Genomic DNA, 24,153 nt, shown 5'->3' on the forward strand with positions numbered 1-24,153 from the left:
GCACTGTGATGGGCCTAGAGAATATTTAATAATATTCATAATATCCAAAGATTTAATAATGTAGACGTCTATCCCTTGATTGGACCCTACGCTCTCTGAAGTTCTCTTCTACTTCTTTAACTGCTTCTTGCCAATCATCTTTACTGTTTCCCTCTCCTTTTGCCTGCCTCTGAAAGTTGGGGGAGTCATCAGTCACTCTTCCAACTAGTTTCTTCTAGTCCCAAGGCTTAAATACTATCCCATTTGTATACTTCTTGTCCCAGACTTTCTCCTGAACTTCAGATTTACATATACCCCTGCTTATTGAATATCCCCCCTTGGATGTCTGCTGCTCAATTTGTCCACAGTTGAATTCTCAACCCCCACTTCAGATCTGTTCCTCACTTTCACCATCTTTGTAAATACTATTGTCATTCATCTAGTTTGAAAGGTAAAGAATCATCCTTTCTCTTAAATCTGATTCACCGGTAAATCCCGTCAGCATTACTCTCAAAATATGTAGCGGATCCAGCTACCTTCACATCTTTATTGTTACCATCCTGGTCCAGGCTGTTAGTTTTTCTTGTTCAGAGCCTTACAGCAACCTCCTAACTTGTCTCCCTGCTTCTGTCCTCTGCCCCTGCCTCTGTTCCAGTCAGTGATGTGTTGCAGCCAAGCTTATAGTGGCTGTGAGGCGTAATCATGTACATGTCTTCCCAAGTTTGTGTTCATTAGCATCATGTTGGTGGCTTGAAATTGGCCATGGTAGTAGATTTTATTTTATTTTTTATTTATTTATTTTTTTTTGGTAGTAGATTTTATACCATAGAAGTCAGCAGACACTACAGATCAGCTCCACCCCTTTCCTCCAAGCTGATTGTTCAACATTTACCAGCATACCACTGTCCAGCCCTTTCCTACCTCCCTAAACTATATATTCTGTCAGAGAAACAGAGTGGTCCTTTAACAACATAATTCAGATCATGTGACTGCCCTGTCAGAACTCTGATGGCTTTCCATTAAAATTAGAGTAAATCAAAGCCTTTATGAAAGCCTGGAAATCATGTGATTTGCCTTTGTACTGCAGCATAGTGGACACCCAGTAGATATTTGTTATATGCCAGTGGGTTAGAGATGGGTGGGTGGATGGATGGATGAGTTGTTTTTATACCATTTTAGTAGTCTGTTGCATGAGGCCTATTAATATTTTTCTTTTGCAGTTAGTGGAGGAGATGCTCTTCTTTAAGATTTTTCTGGTTGTCTAAAATTTAACTTTACTTTTAAATTTCCTTCAGATAATTTCTTTTAAATAAATCTCCTTTAGAACTTTAGATAGAGGTCTATTTAGATACGAGTATAAAAACATTCTGAAGTGAAATACAGATAACATTTAAGTTTCTATTGTGGATGTGCAGTTCACTATTTTTATTAGCACAGATAATTACAATATGAATTGAGTATATTTTTGTAAGAATATTCTAGGAAAAAAGTAATTCCCAAATAGGAATGTTTTGAACTTGAAAAAAACTATAGTGCTTATGAACTCTTTGTGTGAACTGTTTGTGTGAACACAGTGTGTTTATGAACACTTAAAAATAATGAGATATTTTATGATGGTGCATATGCTTTCTGTTTGAATCCTTTTTTGGTAGGGCATAGTCACAGTTGTATGTTAAATTCTAATTCAGTAGAGTATTAATGATTACCAGATTTATTTGTTAATTTCTGGATATGGTAGTCTTAAATAATACTGTCAATTTTTTTTATTATATTGGTAGCATGTTAATATAAATAGGAAATATTATCTTCTTTTATAGGGTATATTTCAGAAATCGCTGGGTAAAGACTGTCCACCCAGTTGTGCATCAGTACTGTTTGATCTCAAGCGCACATTCCACCTTTCAGATGCCACAGAAAGAAGATATTCTTAAACACCGAGTGGTTGTTGTTACATTGAATACTTCCCAGTACCTCTGTCAGTTGGACCTTGAACCTGGTATGCTGACTCAAGACACAGATAGGGTGTCTCTGAATGCATAGGGCTTCTGCATTCGGTTTAGATCAGGGGTTGGCAAACTATAACCTGTGGGCCAATTCTGGCCTGTTGTCTGTTTTTGTAAATAAAGTTTTATTGGATGGAACATAGCCATGCCCATTTATTTACCTATTTATTATGTATGGGTGCCTTTGTGCCACAGCAGCTGAGTTGAGTAAATGCAACAGAGATTGTATGGCCAACACAACCTAAAATATATACTGTTTGGCCCTTTACCAAAAAAAAAGAAAAAGAAAAAAGTCAGCCCCTAGTTTAGACATTTGAGTGACCACTATTCTATTTGTTACCTGATCTGAGGGTACTTACTCTTGGTCAGGTGAAAATTCAAATTTGGATAGTTTTGGTCTTTTTGTTTGTTTTACAATTTTCTCAGGTTTTTGTTTTAAAGTACTTTTGTCTTATACAGTGTAGAGACAGCAATCATAATAGGCTTTTTAGACCTATTATTAAGATTATTTAAGTGTAGGAATTTGTAAAAATCAAACTAATATCGTATGAAATACAGATATAAAGTGACAGGTAATTCTGATAAGAATAGCAGAACTTAACCACCAAAAAGTGGTACCACTTTAAGATATTTGCTTTGGAAGAACATTTATTACTGCCATATTATAATAGTTGACATTGCTCAACACTTTTTTGCTCTCTCCTTTTGGAATTGCTTTCAGAGCCAGTGACAGATTCTTTTGAACATTCAAGTCCCTGGAAGGTAGATACTGTTCTCTTCACCTTGAATTCTTGGCACCAGGCCCAGGGTATAGACACCTGGAGCCCCTTGATAAACCTCTGTTTATTTTGAATGAATGAATGGTGACCAAACTTTCTTTTTGGAGGGTAGATTTAATTTTAGAAAAGCTTCAAAATCTTTCTGAGACATGTCTGGTAAATAAGGTAGGTGATCCAACTGAGCAGTACCATTAGGGGTAAAAAAAAAAAAAAAGAGAGAGAGAGAGAGAGAGAGAGAGAGAGAGAGATGTGCCTCTCATGTAATGAGGCTTATTTTCTTGTGCATGCAGTTCATAGCTGGCTGGTGAGGCCAGTTATAAAAGCAGAGTTTCAGAAATGTTTTGAACAGTGACTGCATCATTGGAGTGGGTTCTATTTCCTCCCAACTGACTTCTTTGAAGGAACAACACTTATTTGAAATGTAAATTTTGGTATGTTTATTTAACAATCAGTCTGATTACTTCATGGTTATACTCTGCCTATTTGCCACTTAGGTAAAATGCCCAAACCTCCTAAACAGTAAAGTTTTGTGAGATCATAAAAGAATGGCTTTGAAGAGCAAAAAATATAGAATACATAGAAGTTGCCTATGTACTTTGCTCTGGGTGGTGTTTTGAACTTGATTTCATTTAATTCCCGTATCAGTCCTGTGGAAGGAGGTTTATTTTGCAGATAAGAGAACCAAGTCTCAGACTAAATCAGTTTGATTAATTCAAGTTACCTTTACTAGCTTAAGCAATAGCTTTAACAGTTTCATGATATATCCAATTCCTGATTCAAGCCTCGCTCTATTTAATTAAAATGTTATCTAATGAAAACACTAGTTTTCAAGTAATTAGCTTTGTAGAACAAAAAGAACAAAGTCTCTCCTTAACAGGGAGAAAAATGCAAAAGCCTCTATCATATTTAGGCCACTGTCAGGAAATAGACAACACTTATTGATATGTACAATATCAGTCACAGCCATTTGTATGAATGGATGATGATGGGGTGGATATTACAGCCAGTCAGTAAGATTTAGAATGTTCCTAACCTAAAAACAAATTGGTTTAGAAAGTTGCATAAATAGATGGTTTGGAACTTGCTGATATTCATAGGAATAGGGATAGAAAAAGAGGTTTGGTTCTTGGGCCCTCCTCACAGGAGGCTAATTAATCCAGAGAGTTTTATAACTTTGTCATTCTGTTGAGAAACTATTTTGTTTCTTTGGTATGCTAGTAAAAAGAAGGACTCCTCCTTCCTGCCTTGGTGTTTTGGCAGTAAAGGAGAACTTTTTCCTTCTCTACATTGAGACTGTGAGATTTTTGCCTCTTTTCCCCTCTTAGGGGCAAAACAACTTTCTCCTCCCTTCTGTACACAGAATCCTGTGCCCCAGTGTGAGTGGCAGTAGCAATCAAGACATGGGATGCCTCCTACTACAGATGGTTGATATTTATCTGTCATTTTTTGTACACTGGTGTTTTGTTTTGTTTTAGCCAGGGTAGTATTTTAGAATGAATTTATACAAATACAAATACACACACACACACACACACACACACACCCCTGAATAATCAATTTAGTGATTCTGCTAATCAGTATCCCCTTAGTTTCAGTCAAGGTTGGATTATAACTTTCTCCCTTATATTAGATTTTAGGTGTGATTTTTTTTAAATTTTAATGTTTAATAGGCATGGTAAAGCTAAAGTTACTTATAAACTACCACTGTTTTATTTTCAATATTTCACCACATGAATAGTGAATGGACTACCAGGGTTTAGTTGCCAGCCCTTCTTTTTGCCTGAAAAGTTGCTATCTTGTACTATCTATCTGTCTATCTATCTATCTATTTATTATCTTGTACTTTAAATCATTTTTATATATACTCAGTCAACTGTTCATTTTGGGGCCCTTAGCACCAGATGCCATTTGTGTCTATTATTGGGAAAAATAGTTATTTCTTTTCATCTCTGTTCTTTAAATAATGATTTAAATTGACAGTTTTCTAAATTGAAGATTGGCATCACAAGTACTCACAATTCTGAAATTAGCACACTGAATGCTTTCCTTAAGGAAAGGAGAGAAGTACTTCTGCCTTTATTGCTGCTGTGAGATGCTTTACTGTGTTTATACTGTACTTTGTAGGGTTTTTTACACACATTCTATTAGATGAAGCTGCCCAGGCCATGGAGTGTGAAACAATTATGCCTCTAGCATTAGCAACTAAAAACACTCGGATTGTCTTGGCTGGTGACCACATGCAGGTATGTGCCCTCTGAGTCACCATATTGAAGGAACTACTAATTATATCTTGGTGTTTAATATTCTCTGTCCTAAAACCTCTATGAAATTGTGTCATGTATTACAGTTCAATATTTCTGCACAAATAGTGAAAAATATTACTTTCTCTGAAGGAAAATTACTATCCCACTATTTTTTCCCTTCTTTGAATAGAGTGGAATGAAGAATCTATCAGTATTATAATATTCATGTTTTCAATTTGAAGTTTAGCATTCTACAGCGTGAATATTTTTTACTTTTCTTTATTAAATAAATTTAAGTTATCCTTCCTATAGTTCCCCAAATTCTTATCCCTAACATATTTTCATGAAGAGTTGACTCTTTTCCATCATAGGAAACAAAGTACTTAATTCAAAATAATAGCCCACATCTCAAAGAATGTGTCTGATTTTCTGTATTTTAGTACCTATGTAAAGAAAGAGAAATAGAGTTTTTCTATTAATCTTTGTTTTACAAAGTTGCAGTTTGAAGTTCTCTCTTTTGCTGTAATCAAGATTGAACCTATATAGTATTGTAACTGTGACATCTAGGAAAGAGTTGAATGTGGAGGAAGAAATTCTGCTTTTGTTTCTTTGCCAAAAGTGGTTTAATTTCGTTCTTTAGTGGTCAAAGGTACGATCAAGAATGGCTCCTTATACTTTATGAGATAAAAAGCATTATTTTACTGATTATTAAAAATAAATTTTTAAGTCATGGCTATTTATCCTTCCAGCTCACCCTTTTAAATATTTGATCAGTTTTAGTGAAATAACTGATTGACTCTCCTAGTAATGCAATGGATTGCATCCCTGTAGTTACTGAAGTAATAACTATTATTGTGTTAGAGGAGCCCTTTGTTAGCCTATGTGTAGAAACTCTATGCTACTGTCAATATATTGAAACAAAAAGTTAGAAATTATAGCCTAGTTCTTTATAGTAGTAAAATTGTTCTGAGAAAGTATTTTTGATTCTGCTTATTCCAGCATTCAGCATGTTGAGATTTAGTACATAGAGGTTTCAGTGTAGTGGATTTTTTAATAAGTAAGTTAAAAAAGTGGTACTTGCATATTTAGTTAAATTTTCTCTGTATGTTTGTCTGTTACAGCTCAGTCCTTTTGTTTACAGCGAGTTTGCCAGGGAGAGAAACCTTCATGTTTCATTACTTGATCGACTCTATGAGCATTACCCTGCTGAGTTTCCATGTAGAATTCTCCTATGTGAGAACTACCGCTCCCATGAAGCTATCATCAAGTAGGTGTGAGGTGCTCCTTCTGTATCACACTTCCTGTGTCTGGGGGAGGGAACTCCAACGGCATTGTTATGAGGGATAGACTATTCCCTGCCCAGTTGTAGGGTGTCCCTGGCGTTGCAAATTATGTTAAATTTTATTGCTGTAAAAGAGTACCTCAAAAGTCAGCTGTAATTTTTCACAAAATAGGGCAATCCTGGAAACTAAAACTTTAGGTTCTATCAGTTATGATGTTTTTCTGTGACTAAATATGTAATGTATATGTAAAACTGCATGATGTAATAAACAGTTATATTGACAACACGTAGTAGTTTGCTTTTATGTCTGGCTGTGTTATATATAAGGAATCTGTTTTCGAAGGAAGGAAGGGAGGAATCAAAAAAGGAAGGAAAAAACCATGAAACTTACTCATAAAGTTTTTAAAGGTTTCTATTAACTGTGGTATGCATCTATAAAAGTAAAAATATCATAAGTGACAGCTCAGTGAATAGTCCCAAACTGAAACCACCCATGCAACTAGCATCCAGATTAAGAAACAACATTAGCAGCACTCTGGAAAGCCCCTTTGTGCTCCTTTCCAGTCACTACCTCACCAAAAACCTACAGTTTTTTTAAAGTTTAGTATAATTTAATAATATTGATTATGTTAGAACCATTTTTAGATTTCTGTGTAAATGATAAGGTAGATATAAAAATAAATTTGGATTTAAGTATTGCTTCTATCAGTCTCAAAATGTGATTCTCTTTATTGTTGCTCGTAATTTGCTGCAATCAAGTACTTAGTATTTTCATCAGTAAAAAGTGTTCTTTTTGCAGTTGGAAGACTTGAATGGCTTTCAGTTGTGTGTGTTTCAGGGTCTATATATCTTTGTGTTTGCATGTGTAAGTAAATGACCCATATAAATAAAAATATGTGTTAACTAAGAAAATAGCTAGCAGTTTCCTCATAGAGCAAGATTCTTATCTGGTATTAAAGTATTGTCATTTCTTTCTTTTTTTTTTTTTTTTTCCTACATTCTGGCTTCATACCTGACCAGATTAACTCATTAGGCAGTGGTATACCAGGAGCGTACTCTGTTGTTATTGCTGTGGTTAATTTTGGGGAAAATCTTGCCCTCATAGGTGTTTAGATGTTTGAATTAAAATTAATCATGGACATAAAGCAGCATTATTAGAATTGACTAATTTTTTTTTCTTATAGGTGAAGTTAATTTTAATGATGAATTGCTATCTATTTATTTATTTGGTCTTTTTTTTGTAGTTACACCTCTGAGCTCTTCTATGAGGGCAAACTGATGGCAAGTGGAAAACAACCAGCACACAAGGATTTCTACCCACTAACTTTCTTTACAGCACGAGGGGAAGATGTACAAGAAAAAAATAGCACAGCTTTTTATAACAATGCAGAGGTACTTAGTTCTTTTGCAGATTGTTGACATTTTCACAGTTACATGGTCTGTTCTTGTTGAGTGTTTATTTACAGTTTGGGTTGATGTATTATTGTGTGTCACTTACATGAAAATAGCATGTAAAGTTTATTCTTTGTATAGCATTGATTTGTTAAGAAGAATTTCCTATGGGAAACAAAAACTTTGATTTACATTTTGATTACATTTGATTTACATTTCTTAAGACAAAATATGAAATACATGACATTGTTTAAAAGAAAAGCCAATATGATTTTCATATAATTATTATTGTTAGTCAACTAAAAGACCATGATTATATTTCATAGTACATATTCAAATGAGTTATCATTTTAGATGATTAAGACTAAAATTCCAGAACCCTGTGCTCCAGAGAGATTACACAGGCCCAGATGACAGTGTTGCTAAGCCATTATGTGCTATAACTAGTATGGTTCTCTTCTAGTTTCTGACTTTTTAAGTTTAGAGAGAATGTGGGTTATAGGGTCTGTGGGTCAGATCAGGCTGTACACTAAAACCTGGTGAAGTCTTTAAGGGCCAGCAGGCCAGAGACTCTAGGGTTAGGTTCTGGCTGTCACAAGGGAGTGGAGTTCTGGACTTCAGGAGGCCCCCAGATTAGGGAGCTGTGCTTGGTTGGTCATTATAGGATAGTTCTTGATCTGTGTTCTCCATTTCCCTTTCTTCACTTGAGTCCCATGCTTTACTCATTTTATTTACAAAGAAATGGGTCTTATTATGTAATAGTAATTCATCTTTCCTTTGAAAAATTGATGAGAGGTCTATAGTTAGAAGGCAGTAAAAGAAAATCAACTGCTTTTAACTGTTCAATATAAGCCTTCTGCAGCATGGAGCTGTGGAAAATGGGATCTGATGCCCACCAGCTGCCAAAACCACCTGGAATAACTTTCATTCCAGGGAACTAGGGGAAATGAGAGCTGCCCCTCAGCTGCTATAGAGCCTTTCTGAAGAGCTCGGGGGGATGGGTACAGTCCCTAGCTTAAATGCCCTGGTCTCTGCTTACTGAGTTTCTGTTGACTTTGTTGAATAAATGCTTCTCAGTTTCTGTTAAAGTCAGATCAATCTCCAGAGACTTTGATTGTCTGCTAATTTTGACCAGCTTAATAGATGTCTGTCTGGGAGAGAAGTTTTCCCAAGCTCCTCATATCACCATCACAAGTCTGTGTATTTTGACTACAGTTTTATGCATCCCCTCATAGAGAGGTGAAGTGGGGAAATGGTTCTGTATAACTTAGTGGTGGGAACTCTGTGTGTGTGTTTGGTTGGGGTGGCCAGTAGAGTTGTCTCCCCAACTTTCATCTACCCCCATATTTAACCAAATGGGTGAAGATAGGTTTTTCTTATTCCTTATTGCAGTAGACTCAGGTTCTCTTTTCTTGTTCCTTATAGTGACAGTGCCAGGTCTTCAGTCCAGTTTACTCAAATTATTGTAACAATATACCTACCTCCCTCATTCACTGAGTTTGTATCTAGCAAACTGTATCCTATCCAATTATTCTCAAGGTCTTGAAAGGAATAAAAATACTTACAAATTTATTAAGTATATTTAATGTTGTAAATTTAAGTAGGTATTATCAACAAATATTAAATAATGTTTTTAAAATGCCATTTAAAAAACTTTCTTCTCAGGGCACCTGGGTGGTTCAGTTGATTGAGCAACTGCCTCTTGGTTTTGGCTCAAGGATTGATCTCAGGGTTGTGAGGCCCAGCCCTGCATCAGGCTCCATGCATAGTCTGCTTGAAATTCTTTCCCCCTCCTTCCTCTTCCCCCTGCACTTCCCCCTGCCTGTGTGCGCGCTCTCTCTCTCTCTCTCTCTCTCTCTCTCAGATAAATAAATGAAATCTTAAAAAAAAAGAAAGATAACTTTCTTCGCTATGCCCCCATAGTCTTTCCTGACCCTCTATTGAGCTTGCCATTTCCATATATTTATGGAATCTGTTTTCTGAATATACCGCAATCTCTTAGCAGACAAGGAACATGTTTTATTAATCATTGTGTCCCCCACTGTGCCAAGCATTGAAATTTTGATCAGTTCATTGTATTAAAATAGATTGAATAAATTGAGTTGGGTAAAATATGGTATTACTTTTTTGCAAGGTTAATGAAATGTCTTGTACTACTAGAAGGCAGTGAATTGTGAAAGTGTCTCCAATCCACATTTGTCTTAGTCCTAGCTGTGGTTTGGTGTTAGCTGTTGGCAGTTTTGCTTTGTTGTGTCAGTGGCAGAAGGCGACAATGCTAGATCTTGTACTGCTGAGACTTAATGGTGGCACTGAGTCTAGTAATCTTTTTAGTTGGCTGTTTATTTCACTGGCCTTATCTGGAGTGAACGGACTAAGAGGGGGAATGTGGGGATTTGCTTCCCTTATTTCCTAGATAGGGTTGCCTGTTTCATGGCCCTATCCCTGGCCTCTTCCCTACATAGGAAATTAAAACTGTCTGCATTTAAGAATGGAGGCTGGAGGGATCCCTGGGTGGCTCAGCGGTTTAGCGCCTGTCTTCGGCCCAGGGTGTGATCCTGGAGTCCTGGGATCGAGTCCCATGTCAGGCTCCCTCCATGGAGCCTGCTTCTCCCTCTGCCTGTGCCTCTGCCTCTCTCTCTCTGTGTCTCTCATGAATAAATAAATAAAATCTTAAAAAAAAAGAATGGATGCTGGATGAAGGGTAAGGGCCAGTCGTCTGATATTCATCTTTTCACTGGGTGCATTTCACTTGGGTAGAATTTTACAGTTTAAAATGTACATAAAATTTTTCTCACTGTGTTCATATCCGCAAAGCATTACTCGTATTTAGAGGTAGTTTTTAAATGACATTTGCTAAAATGGCATCCTTTATACATCTGTTTCAGTTACCTATTCTTTTCTCCAAATACTTGCATATCTTTAATATGCATATGTATGTTTGTTTAAAGGTATTCGAAGTGGTGGAACGAGTAGAAGAGTTGAGAAGGAAGTGGCCAGTAGCATGGGGGAAGTTGGATGATGGCAGTATTGGTGTGGTGACTCCATATGCTGATCAAGTGTTTAGGATACGTGCTGAACTTCGAAAAAAGAGATTATCTGATGTTAATGTAGAAAGGGTGCTAAATGTTCAAGGTAAGTATTAATTGAAATGAATTAAGTTATTTAGATGCTTACATCTTAAGTGTGTGCACATTTGATTTTTAATTCTCAAGATCTTTTTTCTGGACAAGCAATTGTGTATTCATTTTATACCAAGTTCTTTAATGTTAAATTTGGCAATCACAGATCAGGCTCATTTACATGTTTATTAAATTTTTATATTCAAATAAAAGAAGTAGGAACAAATGGAATTTTTCAGTGACCGTGATGGTGTGAATGCCACACACTACATCTGCGTGCATTAGTTATAAATCACACTAGTATACAACACCTACTGTCAGTATACTACATCTGAAGACCAGTTTGTTCATAAAGATTTTTAAAAACTTGTACCCATCAAGTATATTCTGTTTAAATGCATTTTTAAAGGCACAGATTGTTTTTTACCTATAGACTTTCCTAAGTGGATAGTTACTGGGAGCTCATTTAAATTGCCTTTATGTAATTAGTTGATTTGAGTTTGTGCTTTTATTTTTATTTTTTATAATTAAAAAAAAAATCTTGGTTATTGAGGGGGAGGTGGAGCAGAGGGAGAGGGAGAAGGACAAGCAGACTTCCTGCTAATTGTGGAGACCTATACAGGGCTTGATCCCAGGACCCTGAGCTCATGACCTGAACAGAAGTCAGATGCTTAACTGACTGAGCCACCCAGGTGCTCCGAGTTCATGTTTTTATTTTATTTTATTTTTTATTTTTTATTTTTTATTTTTTATTTATTTTTATGATAGTCATACACAGAGAGAGGCAGAGACATAGGCAGAGGGAGAAGCAGGCTCCATGCACTGGGAGCCCGATGTGGGACTCGATCCCGGGTCTCCAGGATTGCGCCCTGGGCCAAAGGGCCACGAGGGATCCCCTCGTGTTTTTGTTTTTTTTTCCCCTTGTGTTTTTAAATATATGAAGCAACACTATCATGTGAGTGGTGGAAAAGTTTAGTACAATTATATTTTTAGGTTTCATGGGAATATACATAGTAAGAATAATATAATTTCTAGATAATGGGGAGAAAATAGCTCCAATATACCATGTGTTGTCCAGATTCCACAGAATTTGGGCATTTGTTTCAATTTTTATTTAAATTTTAGTTAGTTAAATATAGTTTAATATTGGTTTCAGGAGTAAAAATGGGTGATTCATCATTTACATACAACACCCAGTGCTCATCACAAGTGCCCTCCTTAGTCCCCATCACCCATCTAGACCATCCCCCATCCACCTCCTGCCATCAACCCTCAGTTTTGTTCTCTGTCATTAAGATTCTCTTATGAGGGATCCCTGGGTGGTGCAGCGGTTTAGCGCCTGCCTTTGGCCCAGGGCTTGATCCTGGAGACCCGGGATCGAATCCCACGTCGGGCTCCCGGTGCATGGAGCCTGCTTCTCCCTCCGCCTGTGTCTCTGCCTCTCTCTCTCTCTCTCTCTGTGTGACTATCATAAATAAATTAAAAAAAAAATTTATAAAAAAAAAAGAGTCTCTTATGATTTGTTTCTCTCTCTTTCCTCTCTTCCCACATGTTCACCTGTTTTGTTTCTTAAATTCCACACTTGAGTGAAGTCATATGATATTTGTCTTTCTGTGATTGACTTAATTTCACTTAGCATAATATATTCTACTTTTATATCCATGTCATTCCAAATGACATGGAGGAATAATATTTCTTTCTCTCTCTCTCTCTCTCTCTCTCTCTCTCTCTCTCTCTCTCCATCCATGTATATGTACACCACATCTTCTTTATCCACTCCTCAGTTTGATGGGCATTTGGGCTCTCTTCATAGTTTGACTGTTGTTGATAATGTTGCTATAAACATCGGGATGCATGTACCCCCTTCAAATCTGTATTTTTATATTTCTTTGGGTAAATACCTAGTAGTGCAATTGCTAGATCATTGGGTAGTTTTTTTTTTTTTGTTGTTTTTTTTGTTTTTTTAAGGAATCTCCATTCTGTTCTCCAGAGTGGCTGCATCAGTTTGTATTCCTACCAGCAGTTCAAGAGGGTTCCCTTTTCTCTTCATCCTTGCCAATACCTGTTGTTTCTTGTGTTGTTAATTTTAGCCATTCTGACAGATGTGAGGAAGTATCTCATCATGGTTTTGATTTTTTTTTAAGATTTTTTAAGATATTTATTCATGAGAGACACAGAGAGAGAGAGGCAGAGACAAAGACAGAGGGAGAAGCAGGCTCCTTGCAGGGAGCCCAATGTGGGGCTTGATCCTGGGACTCCGGGATTACACCCTGAACCAAAGGCAGACGCTCAACTGCTGAGCCACCTAGGTGTCCCTAGTTTTGATTCTCTTTTTCTTGCTGTTTCTTTCTTTCTTTCTTTTTTTTTTTAAATTATTTTAGAGAGAGAATGTGTATGTGCAAGTGGGGAAGAGGGACAGAGTGGGAAGGAGAGGGAAAAGGAGAGAATCTCAAGCAGACTCCATGCTGAGCACAGAGCCCAATGTGGTGCTTGATCCCATGACCCTGGGATCATGACCTTAGCTAAAACCAAGGGTAGGACACTTAACTGGCTGAGCGACCCAGATGCCCCATCATCATGGTTTTTGTTTGTATTTCCCCAATGAGTGATGTTGAGCATCTTTTCATGAGTCTTCTTTAGAAAAGCATCTATTAATGTCTTCTGCCCATTTCTTAACAGGATTATTTGTTTTTTGGGTGTCGAGTTTGATAAGTTCTTTATAGATTTTGGATATTAACCTTGTATCCAGTATGTCATTTTCAAATATCTTTTCCCATTCTATAGGTTGCCTATTAATTTTGTTGTTTTCCTCTGCTGTGCAGAAGCTGTTTATTTTGATTAAGCTCCATTGGTGCATTTTTGCTTTTTGTTTCCCTTTCCTTGGTGACATGTCTAGTAAGAAGTTGCTACAGCCAAGATGAAAGAGGTTGCAGCCTATGTTCTCCTCTAGAATTTTGATGACTTCTTGTCTCACATTTAGGTCTTTCACCCATTTTGAATTTATTTTTGCATCTGGTGGAAGAAAGTAGTCTAGTTTTACTCTTCTACATGTTGCTGTCCAGTTTTCCCAACACCATTTGTTGAAGAGACTCTTTTTTCCATTGGATATTCTTTCCTGCTTTGTCAAAGATTAGTTGACCATAAAGTTTTGGGTCCATTTCTGCCTTTTCTATTCCGTTCCGTTGATCTGTGTCTGTTTTTGTGCCGGCACCATACTGTCTTGATGACTACCACTTTGTAATATAGCTTGAAATCTGGAATTGTGATGCCTCCAGTTTTTTCTTTTTCAGAATTGCTTTGGCTATTTGAGGTCTTTCGTGGTTCCGTATAGATTTTAGGGTTGTTTGTTCTAGCTCTATGAAAAATGTCGGTAGTATTTTGATAGGGATTGCATGAAATGTGTAGATTCTTTTGGGTAGTATAGACATCTTAACAGTGTTTGTTCTTCTAGTCCATGAGCATGGAATTTTTTTCCATTTCTTTGTGTTCTCTTCAGTTTCTTTCATAAGTGCTCTGTAGTTTTCAGAGTACAGATCTTTTACCTCTTTAGTTAGGTTTATTCCCAGATATCTTATGGTTTTTGTTGCAATTGCAAATGGTGTCAATTTTTATTTCTTTTTCTGCTGCTTCATTTTGGTGTATAGAAATGCAACAGATTTCTGCACTTTGATTTTAATTTTATATCCTGTGACGTTGCTGAATTCATGCATTCTAGCAATTTTTTGGTGAAATCTTTTGAGTTTCCTACATAGAATATCATGTTGTCTGCAAATAGTGAAAGTTTGGGCTCATTCTTGCCGATTTGGATGCCTTTTATTTCTTTTTCTTGTCAGGTTACTGAGGCCAAGACTTCCAGTACTATGTTAAATAGTAGTGGTGAGAGTGGATATTTGGGCTTGCAGTTAGAAGGAATATTACCAGTAAGGTAGGAAGCACCCAAAGGAGACGTAGGATAGGTAATTGTCTAAAAACTGCCACATGGAAGTAAGAAATGATTGAAAGAACCTGGGTTGTTTGGCCTAGGGAGAGAAGATGAAAGATTGATACTAAAACTGTATTCAGAAATTTGTAGATTTGTCATAGAATGAGTGAATAGATGTGTTACTATAATAAAGAGCATTAAAAAAATGTGCAAACTAGAATCTCAGCCTTCCCTATGGAATCAGTTGTGTCTACCTTTGTTAGTGAAAGGCTAGATGACTGCTTCAAAGAAGGGTCCTTGTATTGAGCAGGACCTTAGACGAGACAATCACTAAGGCTGGTTCCAGCAATAATATTTTAAAAATTTTAATAAAATTATTTTTAGCATTTTTATGTGTTCATTCTGAAAGTGTCTCTCCAGTTCAAAAATCTATAAAATGCCACAGGTCATTGGCATTAAGTACTTTCACATTGTGCAACCATCACCATTGTCCATTTCCAGAAACTCTGTACCCATTAAATTATAAGTCCTTGTTCCACTTCCCTCTTCCCTGCAGCTCCTAGCAACCACCATTCTACTTTCTGCCTATGGATTTGACTACTCTAGGGACTTTATGAAGTGTGGTCCTATGGTATCTGTCCTTTTGTGACTTCCTTATTTTGCCTAATGTTATCAGGGTTCATTCATGTTGTAGCGTGTGTCAGAATGCCCTTCCTTTTTAAGGCTGAGTGATATTCCATGGTATGTATATTACCACATTTTATTTACATTCATCTATTGATGGACACTTGGGTTACTTCTACCTTTTGCCTCTGCGACTAATGCTGTTATAAACATGAGTATATTAGTATCTGTTTGAGATCCTTCTTTCAGTTCTTTTGGGTAGATGGTCGGAAGTGGAATTGCTGGATGCTGTGGTAATTCTGTGTATTAATTTTATGTGTGATTGTTTTAGGAGCTGCCATACTACTTTTCCATAGTGTTTAACATACCATTTTATATTTCCACCTGCAGGACACAAGAGTTTCAGTTTCTCCACATCCTCACTGGCACCCATTACTTAGCAATAACATTTAAAAACCGAAATGCTTTTATTATGTGAGTGGTTCAAAATAACAATCTTAAGTCTTTTATTTGTTTTTTTTTAATAGGAAAACAATTCAGAGTTCTATTTCTTAGTACAGTACGTACAAGGCATACTTGTAAACATAAACAGACACCAATTAAAAAGAAAGAGCAACTGCTGGAAGATTCTACAGAGGATTTAGATTATGGTTTTTTATCGAACTATAAACTTCTAAACACTGCCATCACAAGAGCACAATCCCTGGTTGCTGTGGTGGGTGATCCCATTGCTCTGTGCTCTATTGGAAGATGCAGGTAATTGTGTGTTACTGATTAAGACATTAAAGGGGGAAAATGTAGAATGATTTGCATCCTTATGTATATACTTATTTTGTATGACCTGTTGGCTAATTAAAATCGGGTTCAGTTTTACCTGATATCCAGTAGGAATACAAAAATATATTGCTCTGGATCTATTCATTATATTCATAATTATGTATTCATTTAGCCATGACTTAACAGATATTTCCTGAGTGTCCACTATGTTCTAAACACTTTTCTAACCACTAAATACATAAGTGAACAAAAATGAATAAAATCTCTGCCTTTGTGGGTTTTATATTTATAGAGGAAGATTGAGAATAAATAAAATAAGAATACTCTATAGTTTTATACATGGTAAGTTCAGTGAAAGAGAAATAGAACATTAAGGGGAATTAGGAGTGATGGGGGTGTGGTAGGCTGTTTTGTGATTTATGTAGCATGGTCAGAGCATCCCTCACTGAGAAGCTGACTTTGAAGTGAGGGTAGTGAGCTATGCTGATATCTGGGGGGAAAGTGCTCCAGAAAGAGGGAACCACATGTGCAAGGGTCCTCAGCTGGTTTTGTGTACATGTGTGTTTTTGATGGAAACTGAATTTTACATTGATAATCTTTCATTTTTTTCCCCCTTTCATTATTGTTTTAGCTTGTTTTTGATGAATTTCCTTCTCTACTTATTTTCTTTCAGGGCTTCTCAGTGTAAATGATTCTTCATGTTTGGTTAATCCAGAAGATCTTAAAATTAAGGAGGTTAGGAGTAGTTATACTTATCTTTGGATCGTGTTGCTAGTAGATTATAGTCATAAGGAGCTATTTCTACTAAAATGTTGATAAAATATCAAAATAAGAAATTACACACTTACGAGTTATACCTCTTAATCAGAGTTTTAATTGTTAAATTTTAGCTATTAGCCAGTAATATAAGATTTGTTCTTTGTAGTGTTGAAAATTATGTTATCATTAGCAAAAAAAAAAAAAAAACCAATTGAACAGAAATTTATAATCTATACTCTTTTACGAAAAAGAAATACACTAGGGATTACTTAAAGTTGTGGAAATATTCTAGGACCTGTCAAAGTGAATTCAGATAGTAATAAGTGATGTAGAGAGTCCTGAATATGCCTTGAATAATTATTTCTTTTTGATATGTTAGAATTAAAGTAGACAGAGCTGTTAGGAAGTAGCCTTTTTAAACCAAATTTTTTATTGCAATATAGATAGGGCAGTATTTTATTGTCTGTTTTCCTGTTTCAGCAGAAATAAAAATTCTATGGGAAGGGAGACAACTGGGATGTTTAATAATAATAATCTGCATGTATTAGAATTTAAGACTGCAAAAGAAGTTAATATACTTTATAAGGGGAAAACCATTAACAAAGGAATCAAATATTTTTAATTTATGGTTATGTTATAAAAAAATCTTTTTATTTAAAAGAAAAAAACCCCACAAAACTTGAATGCACCATGACTTATTTATGGATAGCTGAACAGTCCTATTGTAAAATATCATTTTTAAAAAAGGATTTTATTAATTATTTGTGGGGGGGGGGGCAGAGGGAGAAACAGACACCACTGAATGGGAACCTGATGCGGGGCTCAATCCCAGGACCCTGAGATCATGACCTGAGCTGAAGGCAGATGCTTAACTGACTGAGCCACCCAGGTGCCCAAGATGTGTATAATTTTATACTTACAAGGGAGATTTCTGTTCATCTTTAGCCACTAATGACAAAAAGTTGAGAAAGGGAATATATTAATTCCATGTTCCAAATGAGTAAAACTAGATCTAATAATTTGGCTTCTCTCCTGAGAATTTTACTTTAGTTACTTTATAATTCATTGAAAGCTTATTTGGTTAGACTATTGCTGTGATATTTTACCATTTTTGTTCATATTTGTCATTTGAAAAATACATACAGTTTGATTAGAATTTAATAGATTAAAACACATATAAAATAGAACAACATATTAAAAACTAGGGGGAAAAAAAACCAAATTAGAAACTGTGGAGGAATAAACAGATTGTATAACAGTAGCCTTGAGCCAAACTTGTTTTGGACTCTTTTTTTTGTAAGTGACTCCAAACATTTATCAATATGAATATTTTTTTTAAACCATTATCCCTTTCTGTATAGTTGTATTATGCTATGAATTCCAAGAGATCAGCGTTTTTCACCGCTTCTCTGACATAAATTGCTATTTTCTTAGAGCAAATAGGTGAATAATTCTTTCTGAGGCCATGCTGTCAGAATTATCTGGGGCTAATTTTTAACTCGAAGCCAGGTCTACTGGTTACTTATTTCTTGCTACTAAGCTGGAGTGTATTAAGGGCTGCAAGTTAATTTATAAGCTAGGCAAAATATTTTCAGAGAGGTTAAATATATTGTGTACGGAGAAAAAAAATGTAACTTAATAGCTAATTTGGATTACTGATTATCTGTGTTATTTGGACAGTTTAATAATGGCTCTGAGAGCTAATAGTTGAAGTGTATGGATATTTGTACTATAATCTTTCTAATTTTATTAGGAATTAATTTAATCTCATAATACAAGTAAACTTGGGAGGTCATATATGATTCTTAGGTACTATAATAACAGAGGAATGAATTCTTTGTAGTTTGAGTTAATCATCCCCCCACCATGTCCTATTCAATATTTATGAAAAACTAATATGATATTTCTAAATATTAATTAAAATTTCAAGGAATAATTACTGTGTATAGTATACCAGTTTAGAAGGCAACTATTATATAATCTTCTTTGTTGTATTTTTAAACAGAATTTATCTATTAACCTGATGTGAATATACTGAACTTCCCTCTCTCCAGCTTACCAAGCCAACAAATATTAATATAGTAGCTGATGTTTACTGACAGTTTTCTCTTGCCAGGTGCTTGGTTAAGTGCTTTGCACACTTAGCCTTATTCAGTCATCCCAACAACCCTGCAATGTGGGAATTTTATTTGCATTTTAAATGGGCTGCCTGATTCAAAGAGTTTAAATTACTGCCCAAGGTCATATACCTATTGAATGGTTCACTGAAACAGATGTCACATTGACTTTAAAACCTAAGCTCTTCTCTCTGGGTTACTCTGCCTTTCCCAGGAAGTGATGAATGTGTTTGTATAAATCTACACTGAATGGGGAGAGCCAGAGAGGAGTCATAACATTTCTCTAAATCAGTGTTTGGAGGAGGTCTTTCTGTGAACTGAATTTCTTAATAGATGCCATTTGCTCAGTGAGATGTAATCATATTTCATATATATGTAGTGATATATATATAAATGCACGAATAGATACTCACTCTCTAACTTAAACATACCAAGTGATCTTTCATTGTTTTATCAATGATCCTAGAAGCCAGGTTAGCATAAAAACAAAACCAAACTTTGTTCATGCAGTGATTAAAAGTAAGGTTATGTTCTTTGAAATGTTTGTAATTATAGTATGTAGAAACACACTTGGGTTTTCTAGCCCAAGTTATTATTATCAATAATATATGAAAAATTTAGGGAGGGGCCTGAGAATTGGTCTAGCCTATAAATAATCATAGAAATGAAGGATTATCTTCATTCTCAAGTAATCTTTCAGTTATGTGTTCAGAAATGCCTCATAATGCCATAGATAGTATTTTATTAAAGTATTGAGGAGTTCAGGGGCTGCGTGTGTGAATAATCTCTGAAAGAGCCATTATGAAGAGAGAAAAGGAGGATTTTTAAGAATTTTTGAAGGGAAAAATATATTTCTCTGAAAGTTTAAAAGTGAGAAAATAATATGAATACTATTGGTGCCTTATTTTACACATGAGGAAATTGAGCTACAAAGAGATTAAGTTATTGAATTGCTTGAAGTTACACAGCTCCTGAATGTCAGAGCCCCTACGAAAACCCCAGAGTGTGTAGTTCTGAATCCACATACTTGACCACCTCACCATACCAGTGGGCCAGTCAGAGGATAAGTGAGATTTAAAATGGAGCTTTCAGAACTAGTTTAACTTATTGTGTTTATTGTTCTGAAATGGTGTCCTTTCAGCTGTAAGTCTGCTGCTTTGAAATTCTTGGGATCTTGTAGACAAAGACTGTCACTGAGCCACTGGCTTCTCCTGAACTGGGGGTTGTTTGAAGGTTCTTCTGAACCCTGTGTTAGTTCAGCTCTTGCTCAGTGCAGTTGAGGTCAGTGAGGGTGGCATAGGAATAGAGCTTCGAGTCGAAAAAGCAGCTTGAACATAGAACAAGTTCTAGCATCTTGGCCACATAAGCTGGAAATGAAAATATGCTATAAAAATCGGTATTAGAAGCTGAGAATAAAAGCCAGTCCATTCTCTCTGTGTTTTGGTGTGTCTTGAATTTCAACCCAAATATGAAATGCCATTTTATGAAATTAATACTTTATCAGACCAAAGAAACTTCATTTAAATGTAGCACTTAGAATCATGTTGGTAAATATTCACATTGAATATTCAGTTGAATATTGTGGCTTTTTAAATCAAAAGGGTGGGAAAGTTTATGAATTTCAGCTCTTGAGTGCTATATTAAAGATAGTTCTTCTTTAACTATCAGACTGTGATTTTAAAAGCCTTGATTCCTTCAGAAGGGTTATTTTTTCTTTAAAAGGATTTTATTTATTTGAGAGGGTGTGTGTGTGGCAGGGGGGTGGGGGGAGGGGGGCAGCAGGAAGAGGCAGATGGGGAGGGAGAGGGACAAGCAGTCTCTGCGCTGAGTGTGGAGATTGTCATGGGGCTCTATCTCATGACCCTGAGATCATGACCTGAGCCAAAACCAAGAATTAGGTGAAACCCAAGAGTCTGACGCTTAACCAACTGAACCATCCAGGCACCCCCAGAAGGGTTCTTAATAAAAGTAAAGGGTAGCTTTTAGTGGACATTTCTTTTTTTTTTTTTTTTTTTAGTGGACATTTCTTAGCAATGCATACTTCCTGTAGCTGAAAGACTGTCTTTTTTTTTTTTTTTTTAATTTATTTATGATCGTCACAGAGAGTTAGAGAGAGAGGCAGAGACACAGGCAGAGGGAGAAGCAGGCTCCATGCACCGGGAGCCTGACGTGGGATTCGATCCCGGGTCTCCAGGATCGCGCCCTGGGCCAAAGGCAGGCGCCAAACCGCTGCGCCACCCAGAGATCCCCTGAAAGACTGTCTTGTTAGCTGTTGTATCTTATTGTGAGAAATACATATTTAATATTTTATAATACTTTCACTCTTCCTGTTGTTCACATATAAGCCTGAATTTTTTTTGGACATATTTCTTAAACTTTAAAAAAGTAGGAAAGGCATATGTAAGAGAAACAGTTCAAAATTAAACCCTGCAAAGTTTTATGAATATATTAATAACCCAATTCCCATTCATATACTAACTTCTATAATATAAACCTTTTCATTTATGCTTCTTGAAGCTATCTTGATTACTTCTTGTCTACCTTGACACAAGGATACCAATGTGGGAAGAAATCATATCATACATTTTTTATAGCATAATAAAACATTATTTGAATCTCATATTAAAGATAGGCCTATATATTTATAATAGTCATTTAAATTAAAAAAATGTATGTTCTTTTGTAATATATATTTAATATTTTTAATATTTGGAGATCAGTTTTTATTTTTTTATTTTTTATTTTTATTTTTTTTGGAGATCAGTTTTTAAATCTGAAAGAAAATAGCAGCAACTGCAACAAAGTTTTGAATGTATTTTTCTCCTTTAGTATTTATTAATGTGATTAGGAAATGCATAATCAACATTAAAATTGGCATTCCAATTTCCTGTATTTTTCATAATTAATTTAACTCTCTTAACTTAGTTAATAAGTTGTGCTTATGACAGGCATCTGTTAAGTAAGAGAAAAAGATAGGAATAGCTAGTTATTTCTTAAGAATCTTCTATGAGGAGGATGCATGGGTGACTCAGTTGATTTAAGAGTTTGCATTCAGCTCAAAGGCCATGATCCCAGGGTCCTGGGATTGAGCCTCACTTTGGGTTCCCTGCTCTGCAGGGAACCTGCTTCTCCCTCTCCCTCTGCCTGCCCTTCCCCCTGCTTGTGCTCTCTCTTTCTCTCTGTCAAAAAAATAAAATCTTAAAAAAAAAAGCATCTTCCATGAGGATTATCTACTTTGTGGCTGAAATTTATGTCCTGAGTTGGCTTTTCTTAGTCATCCAGCCCCAGACTGATTTGGCCCTATAATTCAAATTAGTCTGATTTATGTGTGTGTGTGTGTGTGTGTATTTTATATATATATATATATATAGATAGATAGATAGATAGATAGATAGATAGATATAGATATAGATATATATATATTTGTCTAGAAATAAAAATCATCTGTAAAATAAGCTAGCATCAGTTTTGAAATCCTTACTATGTGGTTAACAAAACTATAATTCTAGATTAGTGTGGATAATTGAGCATTGACCACATTACTTGTATTGATTAGCCAAAATTAATTGAGAACATAATTTGTATTTTCCACAATATTAGACATAACTGTAGTTTCAGAATCAAACTATGGAGTCTTGTGATCTGCTGGAAAGATTATACCTGAATCATATATAAATGTTTCATCTGAGCATTTGGGGTGGGAAGAGTGAATTTGAAATTATCTATAGTTGCTTATGTTCATTTCTGTGATCTTATCCACTGAAATTGTAAACTGATCTTCTAAATCTTTTCTGTAGGAAATTTTGGGAGCGATTTATTGCCCTGTGTCATGACAATAATAGCCTACACGGAATCACTTTTGAACAGATCAAAGCTCAGCTAGAGGCTTTAGAACTCAAGAAGACATATGTGTTGAATCCACTGGCACCTGAATTTATTCCCCGGGCTCTAAGACTGCAGCATTCAGGAAATACCAACAAACTTCAGCAGTCACCCCCCAAGGTAAAGCCTGCTGATGGAATCGAAGAGGGTAGAGGGAGAGAACAGCACAGAAGGGTCCATGGTTCATTGGGCTGCAAGTTACTTTAAATATTGGAAATGAAGGTTACATTTGGCGGCAAGCAGTTTCAGCAAGGAGCTTGTCTAGTTTGCACATGTAAGTGAGAATACAGTGTGGTGTGTAGCTATGCTCAATGTCATAATCATCCTCAAAAAGTTTTCAAGTACCTGATTGCTTCTGGTGTCCTTTGTATGATACCTCCCAGTCCCCTCTACTGGTAGGCTTTGTTTTAGCAAGATGTGGATAAAACAAAGCAGTTGAAAAGACTATCTCACTTATTAAAAGCATACCCTTAGAGTATATTATTATAAGGAATAATATACAATAGTGTTTGTAGAAAGCAGTTCCAATCATGTGTTGATGAACAGTTCATTTCAAGTGGTATTTGACACAGTGAGAAAATTTGGTTGACTTCTTGAAGATTACTTTAATTGAGTTGACCTATATTTGTTGTATAAGAAGTAGTCTAATCAGAAGGCGTGGAGGTGGGTCAGTCAGGGCCATGTCTGCTTTTGAACCATAGTTATTTTGGGCAGAGACAGCTGGTTTATTTGCTACAGTGCCTGAAAAAAATATGCTTGCACTTACCATCTAGAAAAGAGAGTTATGAGAATGGCATGTTTAGTATTTGTTCTGCTTGTTTTGGTCTATTTATAGTCATCAGCATGGTATTAAATTTATTGACATGAATGAAGTAAAAGAATATGTCAGTTTGGGGCTTCATTTTAAAAATGTAAAACCTAATGTGTAAACAATAATTAATGGCTTAATATCTTGAAAATCTTTCAGCTAAATAGGTATTAAGCTGAGAAGAGAATTACTTCTGTGTTAATATACTATTGTGTATTATTAGTTTAATAAAAGTGGATCAAATGTGTAGAAATGCTTTAAATTGATAACTTATTTATTAAATAGTTAAGTTTCTTCTATGTGCTAGTTGCTATGGGTAGGTGCTAGAGAAACATAGGCAAGCAAATTAGCGAGCGCACACACACACACACACACACACACACACACACACACACACCTGCCCCGCTTTTGCCACAAGTGTTGAAGGTGATGGTCAGAGGAAGTAGGTAGATTCAAGGCAGTTTCCA

The 24,153-nt window shown here is 35.8% G+C and overlaps 1 protein-coding gene across 5 annotated transcripts in view; it reads left to right on the forward strand.

The window, feature by feature from the left end:
* HELZ (helicase with zinc finger) overlaps positions 1-24,153 on the forward strand; it is a 159,819-nt gene that overhangs the window by 92,815 nt on the left and 42,851 nt on the right. For all 5 annotated transcript variants that reach the window (XM_041723762.1, XM_041723763.1, XM_041723761.1 and 2 more), the window contains 7 exons: positions 1,797-1,975; positions 4,886-5,004; positions 6,126-6,271; positions 7,531-7,678; positions 10,627-10,810; positions 15,871-16,099; positions 22,794-22,998. In XM_041723762.1, the coding sequence (XP_041579696.1) occupies positions 1,797-1,975; positions 4,886-5,004; positions 6,126-6,271; positions 7,531-7,678; positions 10,627-10,810; positions 15,871-16,099; positions 22,794-22,998 (1,210 nt within the window). The remainder of the gene's footprint in view (positions 1-1,796; positions 1,976-4,885; positions 5,005-6,125; positions 6,272-7,530; positions 7,679-10,626; positions 10,811-15,870; positions 16,100-22,793; positions 22,999-24,153) is intronic.

Source organism: Vulpes lagopus, chromosome 12, assembly GCF_018345385.1.
Source record: "Vulpes lagopus strain Blue_001 chromosome 12, ASM1834538v1, whole genome shotgun sequence".
In the NCBI taxonomy this organism is placed as follows: domain Eukaryota; kingdom Metazoa; phylum Chordata; class Mammalia; order Carnivora; family Canidae; genus Vulpes; species Vulpes lagopus.